The following is a 25,646-nucleotide window of genomic DNA, read 5'->3' as shown; positions in this document are numbered from 1 at the left end:
TATTCGGGAAGATCTCATTTAATGCATTTTTATAAATGTAATTTCAAACCTCGTGAGGAGACAAGTTAGATTTTATAAAAAATTGAATGGTTTTTAATTCTTCGTTTAGAGCTATACCATCAATATCTTCATCGTTTAATTTTGCATTGTCGATTAATTTTATATACAAATCTTTGCAGTGTTTCAATAAATCCTCATTATCCCATTGTTTTAGTTGGTTGATGTTGTGTATTATTTTAAAATCTTTGTTGTGTTGTTGCAATTGTTGAAATCGTTCTGAAATTGACGATATAGTAGTAGACGAAGTAGAAATTAATTTTAAAACCATGTTTTGCATCGTTCACTGTATCATCTGATGCTTCGTAATCAAATAACTTCCTTTTTTTTTGCTTTCGAGTTTCAGGGAAATCAGGCTCAATATCAAGTTCTCTAGCTTTAGCCATTGCAGACGTCATAAGTTCTTCGAATTTCTCATCAGTTCTAAGACTTTTAAGTTGTTCAAAATTGAATTAAGATTTTCCGTTACTAATTGTAAATCGAATATGGGCTTTTGCATTATTTTGCTGACAATATTCAATATATCATACCAAATTGAGACGGAACAAAAAAATTTAAAAGAACAAATTTTTGAAATTATATTATTTGCTTGAGCTCTAGAATCCATGTCTTTTGTGTGGTCATTAGTGATATCTAATAAAGCTTGATAAATTTCTGACATATACATTTTTAGAGGTTTCAGAGCTTCTATCCGACTTTCCCATCTAGTTGCAGAAAGTGGTTTTAGGGTTAAGTTTTTAACGTATTTTTTTAATACATTCCACCGTTTCACACTGATTGAAAAATAATTATATAGTTCTTGAATCACACTAAAAAAATTTACCGTCTCAAATGAAATTTTAGCAGCATCGTTCACTACTAAATTTAATGAATGAGCAGCGCATGGAACGAAAGAAGCTCGTGAATTTATTTCAAGAATTTTTTGTTGGAGTCCATTATGTCTCCCACGCATATTGGCTCCGTTATCTTACGAATGTCCGCGTAAATCTGATATATTAATGTTCATTAATTTCAAATGGTTAATGATGAACTCGAATAAACCTACACCGGTTGTGTCAGTTACACTTTGGAATCCTAAAAAATGCTCACGTATTTCTGCAAAATTTTTTAGATTTATTGTGATAAACAAATCTTATGACAATGGTTAACTGTTCAGTATGGCTTATGTCTGGTGTTGTATCAAGAATGATTGAATAATATTTTGAAGAGTGGGGTATTTCTAAAATCTTTTTCTTAATAGCATCACTTATAATGCTAATTATTTCGTTTTGAATCTGATCACCTATATAATGACTAATATTCTTTTTCTCAGACGTTTAAACGCGATGTAAATGTTCAGACATTATTGGATCGAATTTAGCTATGGTTTCTATTAATTTCAAAAAGTTTCCATTGTCGTTTTGAAAAAGATTTTTAGATGAACTTCTAAATGCCAAGCATTGTCTTAATAAATACTGTATTTATGAATAATTCGTTCCACGACCAATCGCTAATATTTTTTTTCGGTTTTGTAGAGTCGTTGTTGCATTGCATCAATTGTACAATTTTTTTTAGTGATATTCTTATTTCGCTATATTTTGAACTGTTTTTTATGTGCCCAACACTAGTTTCGTGAACTTTTAATATGTGGTTTAAGTGTTGCCAATCATTACAACCACTAGTAAGTTGTGTAGTATTGTCAGACATTAATTTGCAAAAGTAACAAAATACTGAATTATGAGTTTTCGAATAAAGCAAATAACTCCTGCAAATTTTTTCCCCGTTTGATAAAGTTTAATATTAATAATTATCAGAAAATATACGTCCAAACTCATTTTTTGGGAAGTCTTTCAAAATTAATTGCTTAGGATCATTTTCTATTAAACAATCTCTTAGTTTTATATTAATTTGTTTTGGCCAAGAAGCCGGATCGTTAAAATCAATTTTTTCGCAATCGGAATCGATTTTATTACTTTCTTTCGATTCCTTTTCTATTGAAGAGTTTGTGGATACACCAAAAAAACTTTGTGTTTTGAGATTCAGGTCTTGAATTTCTTCCGTTGCAGTCGTAGTAGGATTAATGGTTTTTATAGTGAATTTATCTAAAGAACCTGATAACTTTTGTCGAGCCTCTTCTCGCTTAAGTCGATTTTTTTTATTTTGCGCGCCTGATAATTTTGATTTTTTTCCGATTCCAGACGTCTAAGGATTTTAAGTTAAAGTTTATTATACATTATTATTTTAAATTCATTTATATTTTGTGCCATAAAAAGTTCTATATACGAATTTAAAGCGCTGGTAAAAAAAATTTATTGTTCTCAAGTATAATAGAAAATACAATATTGGGTTTCATAAATCAGAAAATATTCGTTTTTTGTAATTGTTAAATATTTAACAATATTTCTTATTTAAGAGAAAAAATTCACGCGTTTATTCTTTTGCGACAATTTAATATTGTAAATTATACTTACGTTGAAATTTTATAATGAATGCCTGATGAAAATCAATAAATATTTGTTTTACACAAAAGATAAATGCAGTCTCAGGACAAAAAGTTCTATAGAATTTCCATAGAATTTCTATAAACTTTTGAAACATACAGCCTATAGAAATTCTATTGAATTCTATAGAATTTCTATAGAATATTTATTAATTTCTATAGAAATTGCTATTAAACCTTTTTTCTTTAGAAAAAAAAAGAACAAAAAAAGTTCTATAGGAATTTCTATAGAAATTAACAGATATTCTATAGAAGTTCTATAGAATTTCTATAGGCCATATGTTTTAAAAGTTTATAGAAGTTTTATAGAACTTTTTTTCCTGGGGTGGTGGTCTTGACTAGACGTAAACATCATAAATGAACATATATGTTACATTTTACGCAAACGTCGCACATGAGCATATGTGTGTTTATGTGAAATGCCGCGCGCCGCGGTGACGCCTTTGGTGATGCGATCGGTGTAGATCGAACAAAGTTGAGCGATCTACACCGATCGCATCGCACGAAATCACGAGCGCGCTTTCATAGCGTAGTAGAATAAGGTATACGTTGCGCCCGCGTTTCCAGTATCTCTCTAATAAATCCATATATGTCACTTTTTATTTTATATCATTTAATTTTTTTATATTTAATTTTGATTTTTTTTATTTAGTGAGGTGACGCCGAGTGAAAGAGGCGCCTGACGGCGCCTTTTTCACTTGGCGCCCTTGTGCGGGGCACACTATGAACAACCGTACGCGGCGGCCCTGAGCTAGATCTACTATTACTAACAAAAAATAATTATGCACAATCAATCATCAAACTATCAGTGCTAGAGTTATTTAATAAACTATCTGTAATTATTTGCTGTTTAAGAGTGGATACCTTAGTTTTTTTTACAACAGTCATTTTTTTCTTTGTCTTATTTGTATTTAAAGCTGTTTGCATATTAACTACATCAATTGATGATGCACTTTTTCCTGGGACAACAGAGACTTCCCAGTAAACATTGAACAGTTGGTAAGTAGTTGGCCCGATCCTAATAACCAACTATTAGCTACAGTTGGGCCAACAGACGGCTATTTAGTTGATATCGTGAAAAAAACGTAACGCTTTTACCAACACTTGGCCAACTGTTTTATAAACTGTTGGTACCGTTAACGGCCCAACAGTAATAAAACAGTTGGCTAACAGTTAGTACTATTACCGGCCCAACTATATGATTTTTTTCGCGATTTTTTAAATTCGCTTTTGCACTTGAATTGAAAGTGCAAATGTTATGTTTACTATCTTTACAACTTGATGGTGAAAATTGAGTCGCATATTTAAAATCAAAATGAGAAATGCTATACAAAAAACAAATTGTTTGCTCGGCACGGAAAAAAAAATTTTTTTGTTGACCTGGGTAATAATACAGTAATAATCATTGTAATAATAACAGTAATAATAGCAATAACAACTACAATTATAATAATAACAGTAGAAATATACAAGAGTAACAATAATAGAAAACTAGCAGTAAGGAAACCCTTAATAAGGGTTATAAGTAATTAAATCATTAATAACAAAACCAGAATAACTTGGTATGTTATCTAAAAAATTAAATACAAATTTATCTATTAATAATATTTTAACTTTGCCTCACTATCAGCAATGCCATTGCTTATAGTAAACGACATAAAGACCGCATTAACGCGTTAACGCATTAACGCATTAACCGCATTAACGCATAACCGCGTTAAGTTCTTTTTAAAATCTGTCATAACACAGGTACCAGAAAAAGATAGTCAAGTAAAGCCTTCAAATAGTTAAAAAAAGAAATGAAAAAAATTACAATTTTTAAATAAAAAAGTATTATTTGCATTTTATAGTTAGTGGAATTAGGATAATAATATAACAGGAAATATAAAGAATAAAAAAATTGCAATAACAGCCTAGGTCTAACAACACGAAACACAGTAACAATAGCGCATAGCATAAAATATTTGTAAGCACACATTACTGTCTCCAGAGTAATTAAAAAATAAAAGATTATAAAAAGGCTAGACAACACAATATAGTAACACTGGCAAATAACACCACAACTTAATAAGATATTTTATTAACTAAAATACTTGGACTAAAAAAGATTTTATTTATCACAATATTTGAAGAATCGATATAAATGGTCATTATCAATTGTGGTATTAAGAAATACATAAGAGTTCAGTAATTACATAAGTTTTAATAATTCTCCCTCTCTTCTAAGATTGAGAGGGAGAGAAAGAAAGTGTTTCCAAAGCAGCATGTTAAAAAAAGTAAAAAAACACGCAATAAATAGTAGTAATTGGTTTTATTAAGTTACCAGTAAACAAAATTATATTTACCTTGATTTAATTTCCAGCATTTCTTAATTAAGCTCCAGCTTCTCTCTAACTGTTGACTAATGATTAATAGAGTAAATTTCACATCATATTAAATTTACAAAATTAAAACCATGTTTCAACAGTAAGCAAACTAATCAAGTTATGACAAAGGCAACTAAAAAAAAATTGTTTGAAATTATAAAAAATTTAAAACCATTTAAATCTAAAATTGTTATTAATTGTTACTACAAATAGAAAAATTTGTACTTTGCTTTGTTCTAAATTGTCTAAAGTAAAATCAAATTAACAGACATTAACACTGCTTGACACTGAATTCTGGCAAGTAAGTTTTCTGCTCACTGAGCAGCATTTCTTAAATTTCAACAACGATTAATTTCATTTATCTCTTGAACTTGACAACAACTATTTTCAAGTTGCCTATTAGCATTTACATTAATAACTTTTTTGAGCCTAATATTATCCACTTCAATTTAACTGTTATCATTAAACATATTACCAGTAATATTACTATTGTTACAAATGAATAATAAAAAAATGTAAAAGGATCTTACAAATTGTGATCTTTTCTAATCAAAGACTATATTTAAACTTAAGATTTATTGAAATCCATATCTTTTTATGTTTATATACATAAGTCGTTTATCAAAAATATTAAACAATATTTATTTACATCAATCATTTTTAATTTAACAAAGAATCTAGACTACAATGCACAAAATTATTTGAGTAAGTGATCAACAAATTACTGACAGTAATTTGTTGATCACTTTCGTGTCAAGAAATTACAGTCAGTTTTCCATGTTAAATGCATAAAATATATATCTAATATAAAATAAATCCAATATAAAATATAAAAAAATAGAAAACTTACACAAATCAGTACCAGTTATACAGTGTGAAGTGAATAAAAAACACTTCAGTTCTTTCCGATTGCACTAAAAAACAGCTTTCCGCTCTTTCCAATTGCACTAAAAAATAAGACAAAACTTGCTTAGCTAAGTTGCCTAATTCTTAAGAATCTGAAAACAAATAAGTAAAAAACCAAGAACAATTAAACATTTATTTATCAAAACTACTATATTTAAACAAATTAAATTAAACAAACAACATCAATTCTCCTTATAGGCTAAGAAAAATTTTTCAGCTCAAATTTGCTTGCAGACCGTGATTGTAAAACCATGTGAATAGGAAACACATTTAGAAAAGCCTAGAAACTACTTAAAAATGACATATGCAACAATGTAGTTGACAACAAACATTAACTGGACTAATTATTAGTAGATGTTTTTAAAAAATTCATAAAAATTTACGATACTTTGTTTTTCTATATCGCATAAATCCATCATATGATAAATCTGAAACAAAAAAATGTAATGAATAAGTAAATACAAAGAAAAACATCATATATGAATCATTATATCGATCGATTATTGTAAATAACAATAAGGGCATAGAAGTAGGCATTTAAGGAAGTGCTAAAAATAATACCACATAAGCAATTCCTACATTTATAGATTCAGTCACTCTGAAACACAATATAAACACAATATATATATAAACTATTGTATTTTAACATATAGATATGTGTGTGAGTGTGTGTATACACAAATGCAATTTACAATTATGCCTCTTACTGTTATTCACTTTTTTTTAAGTGTTGTAGTTTCGAAAAATTAATTGTACCACTTTTTCTGGCACACCCTGTATATATATATATATATATATATATATATATATATATATATATATATATATATATATATATATATATATATATATATATATATATATATATATATATACAGGGTGTGCCAGAGTCATCATACAGAGTCATCATAAAATTAAATTAAAAACTCTAACAAAGGTCAAAATTTTTATCTGAATGTGTAACTAATGGATAAAAGTAAATATTTGTACTTACCAGCGTAACGGTTATATTAAAAGGTGAAGGTGAGTTTGAGTTTAAAAGTTTAATTAAAAGGTCAAAAAGTGTTTGAGAGAAAAAAAATTATAAACTGCTTCAAATTAAATTAACGCTATTTACTTAGACCATGTGACTAAACATTTACATAAAGTATAATTATAAATGTATTTATAAAACTTACGGGAAATTTTTACGATTCAAAAACACGCGGTATACAGTCGGCTAATGGTTGGCATGGAATGCCAACTGCTAGCCAACTATAGCCAATACTGGCCCGTCAGTTGGACCAACTAAAGCGTGTTTACTGGGTTTATGTTGCTCTTTTTCAGTGGTGTATGATCATCGCCTTTAGCTTCAATTAAATTTTGTTTGAAAGAATCACTGACAAGAGAACCTATTTCTACAGTGACATCTTAATTTTAAATGTTCTTTTAGGAAGTCTATCTAGTACCTGTTTTCGATCAAGTAGGTATAATCCAGTTTTTCTGAAGCTTGTCTTCATACTTTCACAACAAGGTTCTTCAATTTTTTTCATGAGACATTTAAGCAATGCTGGAAACTGGTCTTTTGGAAGGGAAGGAGCTTTACATCCTTTACCGCTTTCCTTCCAAATATTTTTCTCTACTGAGCTTTCATTGGTCGAAAAATTGCAACATCCAATTGCTGCATTAAATGCGTGGTGTTAGGAGGAAGTGCAATAAAATTAATGTTGTTTTCTTCACAAAAAACATATATATTTATGTGACGGCAAATTGTCTCCAATTTGAACATGTTTTCCAGAAGTTTTTTTTAGTTTAGGTAACAATGAAGATTCAAACCAATCTGTAAAACAACTGGAGTCAAACCATTCACTCTTTGAGCAGTTATAACGTGCTCCTTTTGGTCCATTTTCTGTCCAAGTTGTCCACATCAAATCTGCTTTATATACAATATATGGAGAAAGGATATGCCCTTCGGCATTACCACAATATATCAAAGATGTAGCAGACTTTGTTGAATTTATTATCCTCCCAGGATATTTTGATCTTCGCTTTGTTATTACTAGTTTATTACCAGGGTCATCGGTTAAATTAATTTCATTGTAATTCCAAATGTTTGATGGAGGAACCCCTGCCAGTTAAGGAGCGACATTATCAAAAAAGTTATTAATAATAACAGTACCTACTTCTGCCCTCTTTCTTTTTAGGTTACTTGCAAATCTAATACGTAATTGTTTATTTTTTTTAAGGAATGATTTTACCCATTCAATACCAGGCATATTTCCTGCAAATTTCCTAATAAACATTCCTTTACGGTCTGCATAACACTTCACAATACTTCATAAATCATAACAGTCAACTGGGAATCCAAAAGAAGACATAGTTATAACATAGTTTGCAAAAATTTCTTCTTCAATTTTTATTATGTATACCTTTCAGTTTATTTTTTATTGTTGATAGAGGAATTTTAAAGGTAAAGCAAGCATCTGTTTGTGTTAAATTACCACTTCTTACTTCTTTTAAGCATTTGGTTAATGTTTCTTGGGTGTATGGAATATAATCACGACTCCCAGCAACACGTTTATATGTTTTTGACATGTTTGTTTTTTTATATAAATATGATTATAAATTAGTATTTAGTATTTTGTCCGAAAACCCAAAATTGAAAATTAAATTAATAAAATTATATCTACAGACAACATTTTCTGAAAAATAAATCAAAAATATAATATTGAAAATCAAATAATTACATTTTTTCACTAAGGTTAAAGTCACCCCAAGTTGTGGTCAAAGCCATCCCATAAACTTTACTTAAAGTTATTTTTAATAAGAAGTGTTATAAATTTGGCAACTATTGTATAAAACTCATCCTATATAAATTTACTATTAGTTATAACATCACAACCCACTCAAATATTAACAGGATTTTCAACCAACTCACAATTTTGCAGTATATAAACAATTTTTATAGACTCTAATAAACAAACAAAAAAATATATTAATAACTCCGCAAACTTCTAAATTAATCTAAGGAATAAATAAACAGAATAACGTTTGAAATAAATTTAAATTCGGAAGAAGTTGCAAAAGAACAAAGTAGTTTTTAAAAGTTAAAACTATTTTTTACAAATTAGCCAAAGTCACCTCATTTTACAGTATATAAATTTTGTAACAATAATGCACTTGTAAACTCAGAATAAAAAATTATTTCTCATAAAATATCTTTAGTTCTTACTTGCACAGACACAATCAACTAACTCATGAAAGCAGAAAATGCGATTAAATGTGATAAATTGAAATACCAGGAACCACTACCGATCGCATTAAAATGAAAATTCGTAAATGTGTCCCACGGGCATTAAAAAGTAAATATCTAGACAAAACACTCGATTCTTTTTGGTCAACAAATTGTAAATTATTTTTTGGTGTAGTAAAAGAAGACAAAGTAAATTTTGCGCACTTCGAAATTTGGCATCTAAAAAACGTATTTTACACCGAAAATACAAAAGGAATTTTAATTTAAATACTTTTATCAAATACAAGAATTGCTCACATTCTGGAGGGGAGGGGGCGTCAAAAAGGGGAAAAAATAAATGAATTCACAACTCAGATCCAGAGCCAATAACTATTCTATGACTAACAGTAACACAGCTGAATTAAAGAGCAAGTTTAAGAACAAGAGCCAGTCAGCCAGAACCCGAACCACCAGTAACAAGCAGCCCCAAGAAAATTTAAAATAATCCCAAACCTCGGATCTTCTCAATGTGTTGACGTCTTTGAAAGTGGCCATGTTTTATTTTTACTTTTTATTTAATTTTTATTTTTTTCAAAACGTTAATAAACAGTGGTCAAACGGTTACTGTTCATTTAATTTTTAACGGGGAAAAAACTGACACATTCTGAATTTCAATGGTTTTGAAATTTAAGTGGTCAGACAAACACTGTTTCTCTAAAATTTAAATAGCTACAAATAAATCAAAAAGAAAAGAACATTATTTTCAAAAAATGTAACCAATTTTAAAACACTAATTTTTATTTATCGAAATGACCGAAAAAAGTTCGAACGTTCGAACTCGAATACGTTTGAGCTAGCATTACATTTTTATGTATTAGTTATACCATGGAAGTATTAGAGATGGAAGTGCAACGCTATTGAAATGTCTAAAACTATGCGTGAAATCTTTTGTTCTTTATACAATAGAAAGTCGGAAAGAATTAAGTCGTCGTATAACGGCGCTTATGATGTATTCGCTTTTGATGTAAATACTAAACTCGCTAACTCAATTTTAATTATTTCAATAAATTCTTTATAAAACTATCAGATCTACATAGCTAATGTTTGAGTTTGCTAATGTTTTAATGTTAAGGAATATTAAATTATTAATTGTTATATATATCTATGTATATATATATATATATATATATATATATATATATATATATATATATATATATATATATATATATATATATATATATATATATATATATATATGTATATATATATATATATATATATATATATATATATATATATATATATATATATATATATATATATATATATATATATATATATATATATATATATATATATATATATATATATATATATATAGTCAAATTTTCACGCATAGTTTTTGTGACGGCATTCGGAACCTTTGATGTTTTATTTCGTTGCACTTCCATCTCTAATACTTCCATGGTTATACAAACTCAACCTAAAATTACGGTGAAACTAATGAGTTTTTAATATAAATATTAGGGATGCGCCGAACCCGGTTGCATATTTTGAAACCCTATACAGGCTCAGAATAGGCAGGAAAATGAGCAATCTGATTCGCTGATTTGAAAAGAGAGGCAAGTGCGATTTTGTTGAAAAATATAATTAAAATCCAAACAAACAGATTTTTGAGAAAAATTTCAAAATGATATACTAAGTTTATCGATACAAGTCATGTGTTACTATCAACACAGGAAATTCATTTTATTTCAGTAATCTTCAGAGAATTTAAAATGTATCAAAATCTATTTGTGCAAGAGAATTTTCACTCGTAAAAATTTCAAATTTAACAAAAAAAGTGATATTTATGTTTGTCTACAGAACAGTAATTTTTGTACAGTTACATATAAACACTGACATTAAAAGCAAGAAAAAGTATTGAAGTCAAATAAGTTAACCAAATAAAAGTGGATTATGGCATAAATAAAAGTGGATTATGGCAAATGATTGTGGCATTTTTTGTATTGTATTAATTGAAAAAAAAGGATGTAAAAAACTAAGTGGTTAAAATCAAACGTTTTAATGAAAAAAGAGTAATAAAAAAAAGAAAATAAAATTATCAAAAAAGAACAAAATAAGTTGTCATGCTATGAATACTTTTGCTACTATAATGTGTTTTGTATGTATAAACTCTTGAAATATTTCACTTGAATTTGCATGTGTGCAATTTCTAAATGCGTTTCTCATCAAATATAATGTCTGTGTTCTATAAAGCATGCTCGATACAAATTTTATGCGCAATTGCACCAGACTACTGGTAAAGTACTTACAATATGCAAAGTATAAATTTTAAGTTGAGGCAGAGGTTGTTCTAAGCTCGTTACTGCATCTTTATACCAACTTGTTAATTATAAAAAATTTAAAATTTTGGAAAAAGAAAATTTTTACAGATGTTTTGCCAAACTAGCTTACATGTTCCATATAAACCTACAAACCCTGAAGAAGTTACTGTTCAACCTAAATTTTGAGAAGGCTGATAAGGCATACATAAATATTTTTCTTTATATATATTATATAGGATGAAAATTGGATAATAATCTAATGGAAATAATTTGAATAATAAATTGGATAATAATCTATTGGAAAATTTAACAAAAAAAGTGATATTTGTTTTTTCACTGAACATTAAAACTTTACTGAGTATTAAAGTCAAAAAATTTAACCAAATAAAGGCGAATTATGGCAATTTTTGTAATAAAAATAACTTGATCAAAATTAGCTTTTACATTTGAGGAAGCAAGTTTTCAAAAAAATTATTAATATTACATCAAAATAAAACATGACACATCTCTGTTTTTATAATAATAAACAAGAGATATTTACAGAAATTTAAAAAAAGAACACTTGTTTTTATTGGTTATATCAAAAGTTACATAATGAAACTATTCATAAAATTTGTAAATATGGAGTACATTTTATTAAAGGTTTTTTTTCTAATTTTTTTAAAGCAGACATTTTTTTTTTTTTCTTCTGGAGTATATAATGTAAAATAAATTATTAGCATTATAAATATATAAAATTTATCAAAGTTTGCTGCTTTATTTAATATTATTTACACTATCAGTTGCTATTAAAGGATACACATTTTGTACTAATTATAGAATACAATAACGAGTATTTTGTTCAGGTTAAAAGCTATATATCAACAAACATGTATTGAGTTTTGAAATTGAAATAAACAACAACATTAACTTGCATGTTTGCAATTTTTCTTTTTTTTATCTTTTTACACTTAGTTTTTCCTAAAGGTGTGGTAAGTTGAGAGTTATTGCTTTTGGTAATTAGTTTACTATATCAAAACACACTTGTGGACAACAAGTTATAGATTTTTTCTAATGGTTTATTATGCTACAATGCTTTGTGATCTTTTATTACTATACATTACTATAGGTTATCTAAATTCGCTCTTGCTTACAATTGCTTTTAATTTAAGAGTGTTGCAAATCATCTGGGCTAGCTGTAACAACCAATAAGCAATATTCTCAAACTTTTTTAGTGTTGTATATAATTTATATATAGGAGTAATAAGTGTAAAGCTCTAAAAAGTAATTAGGCTATTTTTTCAAAATACTTTTCTTGCTAAATGATTGGATAAATGGGAACTTAATTTGAAAAATTATACCAAGTTAATAATAGTCTATTGATATTAGTAGGTAAATTTTAAAACTGTTTTAAAAAATCTATCGTATGAGAATCACAGCATAGTCAAGTTTTACCATCTGGTTTATAGTTTGTTACAATGGTTGTCTTTTTTATATCTTACAATTAGAAAAACAAACTAATTTTTTTAAATCTTTATTTTTAAGAAAAAATTCTGAAAATCACGGATGTTTTGAGTTGTGAGGGTTTGTATAAGTATTTGTACTATATTGCACACAATTGGATAGAAAAATCATAACTTTTTTTGCTATTATTATTTGGTTTTTTATGAAATTACTCAAATTCACTTTTATTATTCAAGACGTTTTTTGACATTTGTTTTGATTTAAAAATACGCGTAAAAGCCTCTCTTTCAAAATCAGCGAATCAGATTGCGCATATTTCTGCCTATTCTGAGTTTGTATAGGGTTTCAAAATATGCAACCCGGTTCTTGGCCGAACACCGAGTCCGAACGTTCGGCCATGAAATTTTACCGAAAACCGAACGGTTCGGCAACCGAACCTTTACTATTTTTGAAAAAAAAAACATGAGTTTTGAAAAATTGTGTTATCAAACATTTAACATTTTATTGTGTTATTAAAAATTTGTTAAAACATTAGTAAGGGTTTATAAATTTTGTTTGAAAAATCATAAAATAACTTTGAAAAGTTAATTTATTATTGGATGATTGTTTGTGGTGTAAAGAAAATAAATGTTAACATTTTTATTTGTAGTGTAAATAAAAATGTTAACGATTTTTTTTGAAAAAATAATACAATTATTAAAGTTAGGTAATATAAATAAATGTATAACCTGTAACGTATTGGATAAAATAACATAATATGTAACATGTTGGTTATATTTTAAGATGTATTTACACAGTTTAAATTTAAAATGCTTTATTTTTGGTTGAACTTCTTTTATATAATTTAGAAAATTATTTTAATCTTGTAAAAGTATAAAACAATGTCTTCCGAAAAAATATGTTTTAAAAGTACTGTGTGGAAATACCTTGAAGTTTCTAGGAAAGACATTCGTTTTTGTATCTGCCTATGCAAAGCAATACTCTCTAGAGGTGGGAATTGTCCAAAGACATTTACCACTAGTTTAATTAGGCGCCATTTAAAAAAAAAAGCACCTTGTGGAGTATGTATTAGCTGAAAAAGAGTCTGAAAAAAAAATTATTGAAACATCGACTGTTTCTACATCAAGTGATTCGGACATAAAAAAAACAATTAACATTAGTAGAGAGTAATAATAAAAAAAGGATGTGGAGTATTAATGACCATAGAGCAATCAAGATTCACAATCGCATTGGAGAAATGATGGCATTGGATATTCAACCATACACAATTGTAGAAGATCTTGGTTTTAGAAAACTAAGTGAAAAGATATGCCCTAATTACCAAATACCCAGTAGGAGTTACTTTAGTGAAAATATTGTTCAACAAGTATATGGTAATCTGTTTAATTCAATCAAGAGTAATAAATTTTCTACCAGTTATATCTACCTTACAACTGATATTTGGACAGCAAATAGTTTAAATGTTGCCTTCATAAGCATGACAGCACACTGGCTCAATAATTAATTTTCCCAACAGAGAGCAGTACCCAGAGTTATGCCTTTTCCAGAAAGTCACACAGGAAAAAATATAAGTCGGTATTTACATAAAGGTTTGCTAAGTTTTGAAATTCCACACACAAAAATGAGAATGAATATGTAATAAAAAATTGGCTAAATGAGCAGATGCTAGAAATGCAGCAACATAATTTAGAACTTGAATCCTCTGATTCTGATTGTGAAGAACCCACAGTAAGTAGCACAAATGAAGTGTTTTTGAAACCAGCGTATACGAAATTTAATGAATGTTTTTGGCTAGTTTTCAAACTGAAAACTATAAATGAATGTGATTCCAATTTTTCAATTACCAAAAGTAGCAAAAGGTTTGAAAGATCACACTCTAATGTGCAAATGATCAACATGGAGATTTTTGGATGTATTGGAGTATTTAAAACTCCCTCTTGTTATGGAAAAAGAAAGTCCTCTTTTATGGTGGAAAAATTGTGGAAACTCTTTAAAAAATTTAAATAAAATAGCCCAAAGGTTTCTTTCAGCACCACATTCTTCTGTTGAAAGTAAAAGACTTTTTAGTACAGGTGGCAACATTTATGAACCAAGTAGAAACAGAATTTCAACAGAAGGTGGTGAAAAATTAATGTTTGTACATTATATTTTTTATTAGTTAAACCAGTTTAGTAGCAAGCTTGTAAGAAACTTTCTCTGTTGAGAAATTTATTTATTTTACCCCAGCAACAACAGGCATCACGTTTAACAAACCTAAGTTCAATAAAAAATCTTATTAAGAAATGCTGATTTTATAATATTAAATTTTTGTGATGAACTAAAATAATACTCAATTGATGCAGGGGGGTATTTATTTTACAATTATTTTAGTTGAGTAATAATTTTGGTAAACCTGTTATTTCATTTGGTCAGATTAAATTTATTTTGTATTGAAAATGCATAATAAAATTTAAACCAAAACTGTATTGAAATTCATTTATAAAATCTTATGTCCTTCTATGTTCAATTGGTACGCTTTTTTTAATAAAAACTTTATTCATTTAAACCGTAGCTATGGTACGAGTTAAATTTTATTTATATCTAGATAAATTTATGATGAATTCCAAATTTGCATTATTGGCCGAACATTTGCTAAGGTTCGGCCGAATCGAACGTTCGGCAAAACAGCTGAACAGTTCGGCGCATCCCTAATAAATATTTCAATATAAATCAATATGAACTATATACATTTCAGCTAAACTAAAATTATCATTGCGAAAGGTAAGTTTTAATATCGTACTAAAACTGAGTTATACAATTTAGAGAGTTTACATATTCTAAAATGACAAAATTTCAACACTTAAATCGTTGAACAGCATTATCGTGTTGGGTTTTTACAATTTGACCAAACAACACAGCGATCTATCATGTCGCAAAGTCTTAGAACTGAGATCATAGCTCGCGGGTCTGATTTATTTCAAAATGGAGCTTTTGTTGCAAACTCAGGAGGACGTTCAATGAACTCGATGTGGTTCAAACGACGACTTGCTAATGGTGATGAAGTGGATTGTTCGTGGTTTTTTTATTCACCAATTAACGAAGCAGTTTATTATTTCTGTTGTTTACTATTTCCAAATTTCATCTCAAATTCACAATCTTCCTTTGAATCACCTGGTGGATTCACTGACTGGAGAAATTTACTATATGGAAAGAAGCTGAACGTAGAATAAATTATGGAAAAGGAATAGATTCAGAACTCGAAGCCCAAATTGAATCTGAAAAGCAACACTGGCGAAATATCTTTAAAAGAATTCTTTCTTGTATTAAAGTTCTTGCTTGTCAGAACATAGCTTTACGTGGTTATAGAGAAAAACTTAATACTGCTGATGAAAGAGCCAATATTGGAAACTTTCTTGCCCATTTGAAACTCCTTGCTGAGTATGACCTTCTCACTGCAAACCATCCACAGAATGCTAAATAAAATCCAGTCTCCAGACATTCAAAATGAGTTCATCAGCCTACTTACCTGTACTGTTAGAGATAAGCTCCTCACCAGTATCAAAAGAAGTAAGTATTTTGGTATCTTACTTGATTCGACTCCTGATCTGGGACATCGAGATCAGTTATCCGAAGTAATAAGATTTGTGGACATTGATTTTGTTACCAAGAATGTTGTGATCAGAGAGTCATTTCTTGGATACATTGAAATCCATGCCAAAAATGCAGCAACTCTTGAAACTGTTATTACTGAGAAACTTGAATCGGACAACCCACCACTAGCAGATTGTAGATCCCATTGTTACGACAACGCTGCTGTGATGACAGGACATTTCTCTGGGCTTCAACAACGAATATGTGACCGAAAACTATGGTTGGAGTTCATGCTGCTAAAGTAGATCCTATAGTCATAACATTTTTTGGAACAGTTGAAAGCATTTATCTGTTTTTTTCTCGTTCGACTCTGCGATGGGAGCAATTGAAAAATGCTGTTCAGACCACAGTTAAATGGGAAGCAGAAACCAGATAGAGTGCAAAAGCAGAAGCTGTTAAAGCAAATTCTGAAGGAGTCACTGAATTGGTTGAATTTTTTGAAAGTCTTTCAGATGACATAAGCCAGACGATGGATACAAAAAATGAAGCTGGAACTTTACTTCAAAATATTCTAAAGTGCAATTTCATTATTTTACTTCATTTCTGGAACAACATTCTTGGAAAAGAATACGCGTTCAAAAACGACTACATGCACCATCTGATTTGGAAATGTTGGAAAATTATCTCAAAGAATTTCGTGATCATTTGTGCCAAAATGCAATTGAGTATAGCAAGTGCAGATATATGGAATGGGGACCTGAAGTTGAGAGGAGAGTAAGGCTTTTACAGTACAGATATCAGTGGAGCAGAATTATTTACTGAAACCGTAGACTGTCAGATACTGCTTAAATCTTGTGGGGGCCCAATACCAACAACTGCTGGATTTACTTTCATTTATTTGTCATACAGAGATGACGTTTTTCCAAACTTACGTAATGCATTACATATCTTTCTTACAATTGCAGTGTCAATAGCCAATTGCGAATGTTCCTTCAGCAAGTTGAAGCTTATTCTTTCATATCTATGAGGTTGAATGGGGCAACAACGTCTAGTTGATTTGGCAATCCTTAGTGTCGAAAGATAAACTCTAGAATCAACAGACTTTGACGACATAATAGATAAATTTACTGCAGTTAAAGCTAGAAAGATCAAACTATAATTTATAAATAGTTATTGATTATTGGATCTGATTGACCATCTGTCACTTTTAATGACTAATTCACATGAGCCATAATGGATACATATTTGAAAACGTGAGTTAAATTGAGTTTGCATTATGATTAGCATTTGCATTTTTTTTATTAAAATTGTCATATACTTGGAAACATTAAGTGTTTTTTTTTAGTTCGCATGTCTGTTTCAGAGAGGCACCAATTTTCAGCATTGCCCTGGGTGATGCTGAAACCCTAGCTACGCCACTTTGTCAATGACCACTAATACTATACCTAAACTTTGGAAATCAGCAATAATTTGTCCAATATTTAAAAAAGACAACCCTTCTCTACCAACCAACTACAGACCTATTTCAATGACCTGTATCGTGTGCAAAGTTATGGAATCAATCATTACTAAAACCATAAAAAACTGTCAGAAAATAACTATTTTTCTCAACATCAATTTGATTTTATAAATGGCAGATCCACATGCTCACAAATGCTGGCAACTTTAAACCACTGCCGTAAATAACAAAAAAATTATTGACATAATCTATATTGATTTTGAAAAAGCTTTTGACGTGGTAACTCATCCTAAACTAATGTTCGAATTGCAATACTATGGAAATAAATACGAACTATTTATTTGGATTAAAATTTTTGTAACTAATCACTTTCAACCTGTGTGTGTGTTGGTACCTCATTCTGAAAACACTCCAGTTAAGAGTGGTATACCACAAGGAACTGTACTAGGACCTATATTGTTCCTAATATTTATTAACGACATAGTTTATTGCACTGATGGAGATTATGGAATTAAGTTGTTTGCAGATAATATTAAGTTGTATCAATCGAGAAATGATTACAACAACATTGTTCTTGTAAACACTTTAAAAAAATCTTGGCATGGTCCTATGATTGGCAACTAAAAGTAGCAACCAACAAATGTTTTCATTTATGCTACGGAAGATATAATACACATACTCATCCTTATTCATTAAACTCCGTCATCATTATTGAAACTGTTTATTTAATTCAGGATATTGGAATTCCTTTGATACAAAGTTCTTTAACCAGTGCTCTCGTATTTCAAGCATAGCATACTCTCGCATTTACTTACTTTTAATATCTTTAACAATTTTCAACTTTTGTTAAAAGCTTACAAAGTTTATGTGCGGCGTGTATTAGAATCTTGTACCCAAGTCTGGAGCCCTCATCTTTTAAAAGATATAATTTGCATGGAAAAAGTCCAAAAATATTTTACCAGAATTGTCTGCAAAAGGTATCATATTACATACACTGATTACTTATCAAGACTTATTGTTTTTCAACTAAAATCTCTTGAGTATCGCAGAGTTAAATTTGATCTTTACATGACGTATATATTTGTACATAACCTCTTTGATTTACCATTTTCAGACTTTTTTACTTTTTCCATTTCGAAATATTTTATTAGAAGTTATTCACAAAAGTATACTACACGTAATAAATACATTAATGATACTAGAAGAGTTTTTTTACAGCGAAAGAATCATTCAAGTATGAAACTCACTTCCTGACCACATAGTGAACTCTGTCATTATTCAAATTGAATTTAAAAAAGTATGATTTAAATTGTCACGCAGTCTACTAACTTGGTTTTTTCACATTTACTCATATTGATTTTTCTTATTTTGTTTTTTTGGTGTTACATAAGAGTAATTTAGTAATTACCTGTCTCACAATTTTGTATTTTGTACATTTTTCAAGTACTAATAAATAACAAAGATGGTGCATATTTTTATGAATGCTGAAGTATCACAAATGAAGAAAGCAAAAAGATGTGTACAAAAAAATTCAAAAATATTAATATGAAAAATAGTATGCAATTCATTAAAAGTTTATCAACACTTTAGTAGCTTTAAATAGTAGTCAAGTTTAAAAATTAGCAATTTCGTTGTTCAGAATTAATTTATAGTACATATTTTAAATTTTTTAAAAGCTTTATGAAACTTCAAATTTATATTATATATTTTAAATTATTAAAAAGTTTCATTAAATTTAAGCAATAAAGTTACAGAGTTTTAAGTTGTCGCATTTCGTATGTTTCATCGTTTTTCGTACCTTAATTTTTTGTTTCAAAACTAATATGATTTTTTGTTTAACTTGGGTCAAAATCCAACAAGCAATGTGACTTTACCTCGTTTAAACTTGAAAAATATTGTTTAAAGTTGTTAATTGTGAGATTGTTATTATTAACACTAATTACTACTAACAATAGTAGGGTAGGGTGGGGTAGTGTAAGCCTTTTTTTAGCTACTTTTGATATTGAGCAAAAAATACATCTAGCAGAACAATTTATTTTTTGAAAGTAATCTTCAAATCATGATTAGACATCATTTTTAGTGTATCAAAAAAATTTTATATATAATTTTTAAAGTTGTCAGCACAAATTTGAGTTGTGTTCAATACACCCTCAATACCCCGTTTAGTGGGGTAGTGGTGGTCTAGCTTACTTTTTTTTTTTAAATCAAGTATACTAACTTGTAGTAAAACATGACTCAGGTAATTGAGAATGTATTATATTTAAATTATTTGATTTAAACATAATAGTACTTCAGTAGATGTTTTAAATGCAAAAGAAATTTACACGTTCAAGGCACTTAATTAGAAATTTTTATAGTTTTTTCCTCCTAATTTTCTAAATATATAGAACTAAAATTCTCCGTATTGTATATATAATATTCAAATTTTAAAGTCGAAGTACTTATAAAAAGTCAAAGCATAATGAAATTACTTTTTATATTTTTTTTAAAAGAAGAATTCAGAATAAAATTATAAAAAAACGAATGCTCAATTAAAAGTTATCGAAAAGTTTAAAGTTTTCGATTAAGTTATTTTTGAATTTTGAGGTTTTTAATAAAAAATCTCTGTTTAACTGTATGCGCCATTTTGAATCAAAAATGAATTTAAAAATTTGTCTACTAAGCTGATAATTAAAATTTTTAGAGAGCTATTTTAACCATCTATAACATATAGAAGAAAGAGCTTCTACCTAAAGCCTTTCTTCTGAAAAAATGATAAATGTTGATTAGACCCACTTTACCCCATAGACCAACATTACCCCACCCTACCCTACTTGATTAAAAAAAAATATTTTTTTTTACACACATTATAAATAGCAAAGTGTATGAAGGGAAAATGTAGAAATAAAGTATGTAGAGAAAATGTTAAAATGTTTATTTTTAATGAAAATTTAGAAAAAGCGTTTTTTAAAATTTTGATTACAAGTCAATACTCATTCAAATGCGAATAGATTTCAATAAATGGCGTCGCTTCTGATTTATTACCATGAGTTAACCGCCCTTTTATTCTGATATCTCTGCTTTTCTTCTTAAAGATAATTTTAATTTTATCACTAAAAAGCGTTGCTCAAAGTAAGAGTTTAAAGGGTTGTCGAGCATACTATTTCTATATCAAATATTTATATTAATAATTTTGAAACCGTTATAATTACATAACGTAACTAAATTTATTTTGATTTTTATACATGTCAAAGAAAGTGAAAAAATATTAAAATTGAAAACGATTAATAATGCAATAATAACTATACAACAACAAGCATACATTAGCTTTTTACTGTAAAATATTGGTTTATTTTTTATTTAACAACATTTCATATAAACAAAAATGATAATTTCATGGATAGATAAAAAAACAGCTTTAAAAATACGCTAGTATTAAGGTTTTAAGAATGTTTATTACAATTAGGAAAGTTAATTGAAAGTTAATTCGAAGTTAAGAATTCTTATTTAATTTTTTACTATATTGTTTAAAAATAAGTTAGAATTAATTCCTATAATACACAATGATTCTTTAAATATATCTAATTCTTTGTTTAGCTTGATTTGGATTACTGTGAAGTTTAATACTTAGAAAAATGTGGGCAGGATACTGGCTATGCTCAAGCTTCTTTTTCTCCTCATGGGGAGATCGCATGTGGAACTTTGCAATAGGATTATATTTAGTTAAACTTACCCCCGGATCACTTCAACTTACAGCAATTTATGGTGCTGTTGTAACTAGTTCAGTTATATTTTTTGCACCAATTATAGGAAACTGGATTGATCGAAAAAATCGCTTGGTAGTTATACGAACCCTATTGTTGTTGCAGAACGGACTAATCATTTGTTCAGCAGTATTTATAAGTTTAATTCTTTTTAACGTTACCACAAACAATAATATTCTTTCATTTCTTAAAACATTTGTAATTATTTGTGGAGCAGCAGCAAATCTCGCTTCTCAAGGGGAACAAATATCAATTACAAGAGACTGGGTAGTTGTTATATGCCATAAAGACAAAGATAGCTTAGCCAAGCTAAATGCTCATATGCGAAGAATTGATTTGTCAGTAGCAATACTTGCTCCAATTGCTGTTGGATCACTCATGTCATTAATATCGGATCTTTCCGGGATCGCTCTAATATGTGGATGGAATATTTTATCAATGTTTTCAGAATATATTCAGTTACATCATATCTACAAAACTGTTCCAGAATTAGCAGAAAAGCATATAAACGAGTATGAAATTTTAGGGGAAACCGAAAATGATCATAATGTGAAGTCAACAGGATTAGGTATTTTTGACAGAATAAAACTTTCTTTTATTGGTTGGAAAGTATACAAAAGTCAAAGTATATATTTAGCTGGTATTGCTTTAGCAGTTTTATATCTCACTGTACTTGGATTTAGCTCTATAACTGTTGGATATGCATACTCGCAGTCGATGAAAGAGGTTTATGTCAGTATTTTTTTTGGAACAGGTGCATTGTTTGGAATTTTAGGAACAATAATTTTTCCATTTTTAAGAAATAAAGTTGGTCTTGTAAAAACTGGAGTTATCGGACTTGGTTATCAATGCAGCATGCTAATTCTATGCGTAGCATCAATATGGGCTCCTGGAAGTCCGAGTAGTTTAAGACATATAAACAAATATGATACTAAACTAAACACAACTTTCACAAATGTTGTGAGTTATTATAACTCAACTACAATGCAGCCATCGGTTTCCGTTAATCATAGCTATGTTTCTATACTTTTATTAATGTTAGGGGTAGTTTTATCTCGGTCAGGACTATGGATATCTGATCTCACAATTACACAGTTGCAGCAGGAAAATGTTGAAGAAGAATTTCGTGGATCTGTTGGTGGTGTACAATCTTCCTTAAATTCTGTATTAGATTTGATGCAATATATATTAACAATTGTTCTCTTCAGGCCGGAAGATTTTGGAATTTTAATACTGATATCATTTAGTGCTGTGTTTACCAGTTTTCTTTTATATCTTACTTTTTCAATAAAGACGTCTCTTGGATCTAAGTCCTAAAAGATGCTAGCCGTAAAGCAGTCTAAATTTTATTAATTTAGAATATAACAAGATATTTAATACTAACAGTAAATTTAAAAATAAGAAAGAAAAAGACCGCTTTTGTTGAAAGTTATTTTTTTATTTTATTGCTTTTTAAATATTTTCATTTTCAGTTACAACTCTAAAAAAAGATTTATTATTAAGTAACATTTTTATTGTAATTTTATTATATTTTGCTCTCAGACAGCTGTAAAAACCTTAGTTTTTTAAAACAATATATTTCATAAACTCCGAGATACTGAAAGGTACTATACATTTATCCATCGATAATAACATTTAATCGATAATAATCGATTAAATGTTATCGATAATAACATAAAAGCTAATCACATTTATCCATCGATAAAGATTAATCATGTTTGTTTTGCTTGTGCTTTAATATTTAAAAAATCACAGAATATTTTGTTTAAGTTATTTAATTTTGCATTTGCTTCGTTGGCTTGTGTATATTGTTCCAAAGTTGACCCATATTCATAATATAATATTCAAAATATTCAAAAATAAGGTATATACTTTAGATCAACGTTGATCCACATAAATCGAGTAAATGTTGGATGATACACATTGAATTAACATTAGGTTTAGATCATAAAAACAATCGGCCTTTTGCGATGTTTTTACATACGTTGGGCCAAAGTAACTTTGCAACCTGTTTTTAATGCGTCGGTATTAACCTTTTTATTAATATCACTGTTAAACACTTGAAATTGAGTCAACGTTAGATTTGCATCAGAAAAAATAGCCGACGTTTGTGATGGTTTTACATACGTTAGCCCAATGTATGCGTATTAGCTATGCACAAACTTAAAAAAAAAACAAATTATTTGTTCTCTTTATTTTCAAAATACAGGTCCTAAATCGTTAAAAACATTTTAAAATCAGGCCCGTACCGTGTAAGGAAAGGGGGGGGGGGTCGTTGGGTGCGATTGACCCCCTTTTTGTGCAAAGTGCCTTTGTTAATTTGACGCCAAAAATTATTTCTAGACTCTTTTCGATGTCAAAATATTTAATCAAAATTTTTATGATAATTATTTGATTTTTATAAATCATTCTCATGAAACAATTTTTACTTTAGTGTTTCGCAAACGTAAGGCGTCATTACTAGTCATTGCATTGTGAAATCTTTTGTAAATGAAAAATGAAAAATAGTCTCTTCAGAGTTTATACTGTAATTACAATTCTCTACAAATACTAATTCACTTTTAAAAGCAAACGATAGAGTTAACATGCCTAACCAAATTAGGAAACGAGCAGCTGATAGAAAAGAACTTCAAAATGCTGCAAAGAAATGCAAATCGTTTGCTGGATATTTTAAGTAAAAAAGTTATTTTGATCTTCTTTTTATAATAATTAGTTTGATTAGTTTGATATTAATTAGATATAGATGTTAACTAGATATAGATTTAGATATTATCTATACGTTAAACTTTTTTATGATCGTACTTTTGTTATTATTTGTTTTTTATTGTAATGTTTATGCGAGTTTTTTTAATTTTGGTATAGTTTAAGATTAATTACTAACGTTTCAAGTGTTTTTTATTATCGACAGTTCTCAAAATGTAACCGATAAAACATTACCCGAAGTAGAAGATAAAGAGGAAGGTATTAAAGATGATAATAATATTAACAAAAGAGTATTAAAGATGATAATAATATTAACAAAAGCTTGTCATGCGAAGTAGACCAAACAAGTTTAAAAGAATGTGATTTTAAAGAAGAAGAAAAACGATATGATATTGACGAACTCTTGCGCGGAAATCAAGAATTATCACCACATAAAATATACAAAATGTTTACGAATAAATTAAAACAGAAGATACATTTTCAATTTCTCAAAACATTAAAACATGGTTGCAAACGCACTTGTAAAGAATAATATTTACAAAATGAATTTGTCTACAGCGAAAGTGAAGACGCAGTCTACTGCATATACTGCACTTTATTTCTAAAGCAGAATAAAAAAAAATCTCTGGGAACTTTTGTTAACTGTGGATATAAGGAATGGCACAATGTTTTAGAGAAACAAAAACTACATATAGACAAAAGATACCATAAAGAAGCTATCGAACAAGCTAATGGCATTTGTTATCGTTTTGAAGATCCAAGACAAACCATTCCATTACAAACCGATGGCACTTTGAAAAACTGACAACAAATGTACCCGTACATTGTTGAAACATTAGGTAGTATAGTGCATTTGATGGGGAAACAAGGGCTTGCATTTCTTGGAACTTATGAAAAGTGTATGTAAAACTCAGACCAAAAAGGTAATCCTGGAAACTTTCTTGCAATTGTGCAAGAAATAGCTTGCCATAACGCTAAACTTAATGTACATATAAAAACAGCAAAGATATCAGCTACCTTGGACCCAAAAGTCAAAATGAATTAATTGATATAATTGAAAAGAAATGTATACGAGAGCGGCTAATTAATGAAATCAAAGCTGCAAGTTACTATTCAATTTCAGCAGACGAGGTAACAACTGCAAACCAACAAATTCTATCAGTATGTATGAGATACGTAAACGGAGAAAAATAAATTAGAGAAGTATTTCTTGACTTTTTGAATCTTGACAGGATAACAGGCAAATATATTGGGGAAAGCTTGATGAAGTTTTATGGTGAAAGTGATTTTAGTTCTTGTTGAGGCCAGTGTTGCGAGGGCGCACTAAACATGCAATCTGTAAAAAAAAAAAGGTGTTGCCAGCTTTATTTTCAAAAAGA

At 28.7% G+C, this 25,646-nt stretch overlaps 2 protein-coding genes across 4 annotated transcripts in view; both read left to right on the top strand.

Moving 5' to 3' along the window:
• The window catches only part of LOC136084746 (solute carrier family 40 member 1-like), a 28,479-nt gene extending 5,320 nt beyond the window's left edge, over positions 1-23,159 (top strand). For all 3 annotated transcript variants that reach the window (XM_065805500.1, XM_065805498.1, XM_065805499.1), the window contains one exon: positions 21,398-23,159. In XM_065805500.1, the coding sequence (XP_065661572.1) occupies positions 21,436-22,881 (1,446 nt within the window). In that variant the 5' untranslated portion in view covers positions 21,398-21,435 and the 3' untranslated portion in view covers positions 22,882-23,159. The remainder of the gene's footprint in view (positions 1-21,397) is intronic.
• On the top strand, positions 14,464-16,001 carry LOC136085430 (zinc finger MYM-type protein 5-like). The gene is made up of 3 exons (XM_065806735.1): positions 14,464-14,704; positions 15,527-15,552; positions 15,648-16,001. The coding sequence occupies exons 1-3, from the start codon at positions 14,464-14,466 to the stop codon at positions 15,999-16,001; spliced, it is 621 nt and encodes a 206-aa protein (XP_065662807.1).
• Positions 23,160-25,646: the final 2,487 nt, after the last annotated feature.

The sequence above is a fragment of the Hydra vulgaris genome, chromosome 09 (genome assembly GCF_038396675.1).
Source record: "Hydra vulgaris chromosome 09, alternate assembly HydraT2T_AEP".
Classification (NCBI taxonomy): Eukaryota; Metazoa; Cnidaria; class Hydrozoa; order Anthoathecata; family Hydridae; genus Hydra; species Hydra vulgaris.
Note: the sequence above shows the minus strand (reverse complement) of the source record. Positions and strands in the feature narration are given on the sequence as shown.

Bases quoted from the DNA above. Each gene is read 5' to 3' on its own strand.
- LOC136085430 (XM_065806735.1), top strand. From the start codon at position 14,464: ATGCAGCAACATAATTTAGAACTTGAATCCTCTGATTCTGATTGTGAA. The intron at 14,705-15,526 runs GTATTGGAGTAT...TATACATTTCAG, and splicing joins CAACATGGAGATTTTTGGAT to CTAAACTAAAATTATCATTG. The intron at 15,553-15,647 runs GTAAGTTTTAAT...ATCGTTGAACAG, and splicing joins TAAAATTATCATTGCGAAAG to CATTATCGTGTTGGGTTTTT.